Genomic DNA, 3,658 nt, shown 5'->3' with positions numbered 1-3,658 from the left:
GTGTGTGTGTGTGTGTGTTTGTGTGTGTGTGTGTGTGCGTGCGTGCGTGCGTGCGTGCGTGCGTGCGTACGTACGTGCGTGCGTGTGTGTGTGTACCTTGTTATTAATAACAGTGTGTGTGTACCTTGTTATTAATAAGTGTATGTGTGTGTGTGTGTGTGTGTGTGTGTGTGTGTGTGTGTGTGTGTGTGTGTGTGTGTGTGTGTGTGTGTGTGTGTGTGTGTGTGTGTGTGTACCTTGTTATTAATAAGTGTGTGTGTGTACCTTGTCCGCGTCCTGCAGGCTCTCCAGCCGGCCCCTCATGCTCTGCTGCAGCTCCTCACTGAGTCGACTCAGATCACACACCTGCTGACTCAGAGCCTCCACCTGCAGGACCTCCGACAGCAGCTCCACCTGAGAAGCATCACAATGAGCCAAGGGGTCATTCTCTGATTAACACAGCTGATTTTAATAGTTGGTCGTTACACACCTTCTCAGCCATGGACTCCACGTCTCCGTGCAGCTCCCGGGACTCTCGAAGCACCGACTGAGGTGGGGACAAGATAAGAAAATATGAATAAAATGACATTCAACTTCATAAAAAATGTAATATGTGTATTCTTCTCACCTGGTACATGCGGATCTGCTCCTGCAGGTGAACGGAGGAGTTCCAGATGATGTTGGCTCTCTCCAGACTTCTGGATTTCTCCGACCACCGCACGATGAAATCCAGCATCTCGTTGTATTCGTCCAGATAACACACAGCCTGAGGAGAGGAAACACAGAGGAAGAAGGGATGAATCACTCCATGTTGTAAGAATAAGAGACGTGCCTTTTTGATCCAGTTGTGGATTTTTTGATTATTTTTCTGAATTCTTTTTTTGCCGAATTTTTACTTTTTTCTGAATTTTGACTTTTTTAAAGAATTTCATGTATTTATGTATTTTGACTGTCTTTCTAACAATTTTGCCTGAATTTTATCTTCTTTTTCTGAATTTTGACTTTCTTCGCACAGAGGAAGAAGGTACACATTCCTACACACTGTGATCAAACGTACCTTCTTGATCCAGTTGTGCCGGCAGTCGGCGAGTCTTGACGTCTGACGGTGGGTTTCTGACAGTTTGCTGATGTTGTCGCTCAGCTGTTTGGCCAGAAGGGGGTTCCTGCGCCCGAAATCCTGAACAGCTGATTCCAGATCAGAGAGGGAGCGCCCGCAGGAGTCCAGCTCCTCCACCACACTCTGAGGAAACATACTAACATATTAGTCTGACTGCAGGAGTCCGGCTCATCCTCAGAATCTTTACTGATTTTTCGAAAATCTGACTTTTTTCTAATAATTTAATTTTTCTCTAAGAATTAATTGTTTTTCTAAGAATTTCATTTTTTTCTCAGAACTTTATTTTAGAAAGCACATCAATAGATAGTGAGCCTTCAGTATCTCTCAGCCCTGCAGGACCCCGTTGACCCACCTTGACCTCTTCCTTGACCTCCTCCTCACCTTGACCTCCTCTTTACCTGACCTCCTCTTTACCTTGACCTCCTGCTCACCTTGACCTCCTCTTTACCTGACCTCCTCTTTACCTTGACCTCCTCCTCACCTTAGCCTCCTCCTCACCTTGACCTCCTGCTCACCTTAGCCTCCTCCTCACCTTGACCTCCTCCTCACCTTGACCTCCTCCTCACCTTAGCCTCCTCCTCACCTTGACCTCCTCCTCACCTTGACCTCCTCCTTCACCTCCTCCTCACCTTGACCTCCTCTTTACCTTGACCTCCTCCTCACCTTAGCCTCCTCCTCACCTTGACCTCCTCCTCACCTTGACCTCCTCTTTACCTTAACCTCCTCCTCACCTTAGCCTCCTCCTCACCTTGACCTCCTCCTCACCTTGACCTCCTCCTCACCTTGACCTCCTCCTCACCTTGACCTCCTGCTCACCTTAGCCTCCTCCTTGGCGTGCTCCACGTCTGGAGACTTGTCCTTCAGTTTAGCAGAGACAGCCTTCAGCCTCTCTGAGATGTCGTGGATTCTGCAGCTGAAATCCTCTTTTATCTCCCGGGTCTTCTGGATCTCTCTCTCCCTCGAAAGCACCTGGAGAACACACACACACACACACACACACACACACACACACACACACACACACACACACACACACCCAGTTAAACATGAACGTGTGTGTGAGGTGCACAGGCTTCACATGTCTCAGGTTCCTGCTGGAGTTCAACGTAAACTTGAACTTTCTAAGAATTTAGACTTTTTTTCTCAGAAATGTTGATTTTTTTTCTGAATATGAACTTTCTTCTCAGAATTTTCTTTTTTTCTGAATACATTTCCACTTTTTCTGACTTTAAACTTTTTTCTCAACATTTTAATTTTTTCAGAATTTTTCTCAGAATTTCATTTATTTATGAATTTTGATTGTTTCTAAAAAAATTCTCTAAATGTTGACTTTTTCTAAGAAATGTCGGCTTTTATTACCTGAATTTAGAATGTTGATATCAGAATTTCATTTATTTATGAATTTTGATTGTTTCTAAAAAAAAACCTAAATGTTGACTTTCTAAGAAATGCCAACTTTTATTACCTGAATTTAGAATGTTGATATCAGAATTGCATTTTTTTCTGAATTTTGTTTCTGAATTTTGACCTCTTTCTCAGAGATCTTTTTTTTTCTGAATTTTGACTTTTTCATCTGAGTTTAATTGTTTTTGAACTTTTTACTTATATTTTTTCTTAATACTTTTTTATAAGAATTGCATTTGTCTCTGAATTTTGACTTTTTCTCAGAATATTGACTAAGAATTTCATTTATTTCAGATATTTGACTTTTTTTCGAAGTATGTTGTCTGAATTTTGACTTGATATGAAATAAGGGAACGAGACATGCTGCAGGGAATGAGAACCTGTACCTGGTCCTCGATGGCCCCCAGAGCCAGGGAGACCTCTGCCAGCTGCATGGAGATCTCTGAGGGCAGGATGGTGTACAGATCCAGGTATTTACTCTGCTGCTGCTCCGCCAGCTTCTCCACGCTGTGGCGGAACGACATCACCTCCCCGTGCACCACCTGCAGAACCAACACTTTAAACACTCACACATATACACTATACATCTAACACTTTAAACACTCACACATATACACTATACATCTAACACTTTAAACACTCACACATATACACTATACATCTAACACTTTAAACACTCACACATATACACTATACATCTAACACTTTAAACACTCACACATATACACTATACATCTAACACTTTAAACACTCACACATATACACTATACATCTAACACTTTAAACACTCACACATATACACTATACATCTAACACTTTAAACACTCACACATATACACTATACATCTAACACTTTAAACACTCACACATATACACTATACATCTAACACTTTAAACACTCACACATATACACTATACATCTAACACTTTAAACACTCACACATATACACTATACATCTAACACTTTAAACACTCACACATATACACTATACATCTAACACTTTAAACACTCACACATATACACTATACATCTAACACTTTAAACACTCACACATATACACTATACATCTAACACTTTAAACACTCACACATATACACTATACATCTAACACTTTAAACACTCACACATATACACTATACATCTAACACTTTAAACAC

The 3,658-nt window shown here is 41.4% G+C and overlaps 1 protein-coding gene across 1 annotated transcript; it reads right to left on the bottom strand.

Annotated features, from left to right (window-relative positions):
- Positions 1 to 264: 264 nt before the first annotated feature.
- LOC104951299 (nesprin-1-like) lies at positions 265 to 3,042 on the bottom strand (the record flags this gene model as incomplete). The annotated part of the gene is made up of 6 exons (XM_010777932.1): positions 265 to 393; positions 470 to 526; positions 608 to 745; positions 1,037 to 1,219; positions 1,913 to 2,065; positions 2,887 to 3,042. Coding segments are annotated over 6 exons (816 nt in total), but the record flags the coding sequence as incomplete, so codon positions are not given.
- Positions 3,043 to 3,658: the final 616 nt, after the last annotated feature.

The sequence above is a fragment of the Notothenia coriiceps genome, unplaced genomic scaffold, assembly GCF_000735185.1.
Source record: "Notothenia coriiceps isolate Sejong01 unplaced genomic scaffold, NC01 NC01_scaffold00018903, whole genome shotgun sequence".
NCBI lineage: Eukaryota > Metazoa > Chordata > Actinopteri > Perciformes > Nototheniidae > Notothenia > Notothenia coriiceps.
The sequence above is the reverse complement of the archived record's forward strand: the minus strand, read 5'-3'. Positions and strand labels throughout refer to the sequence as shown.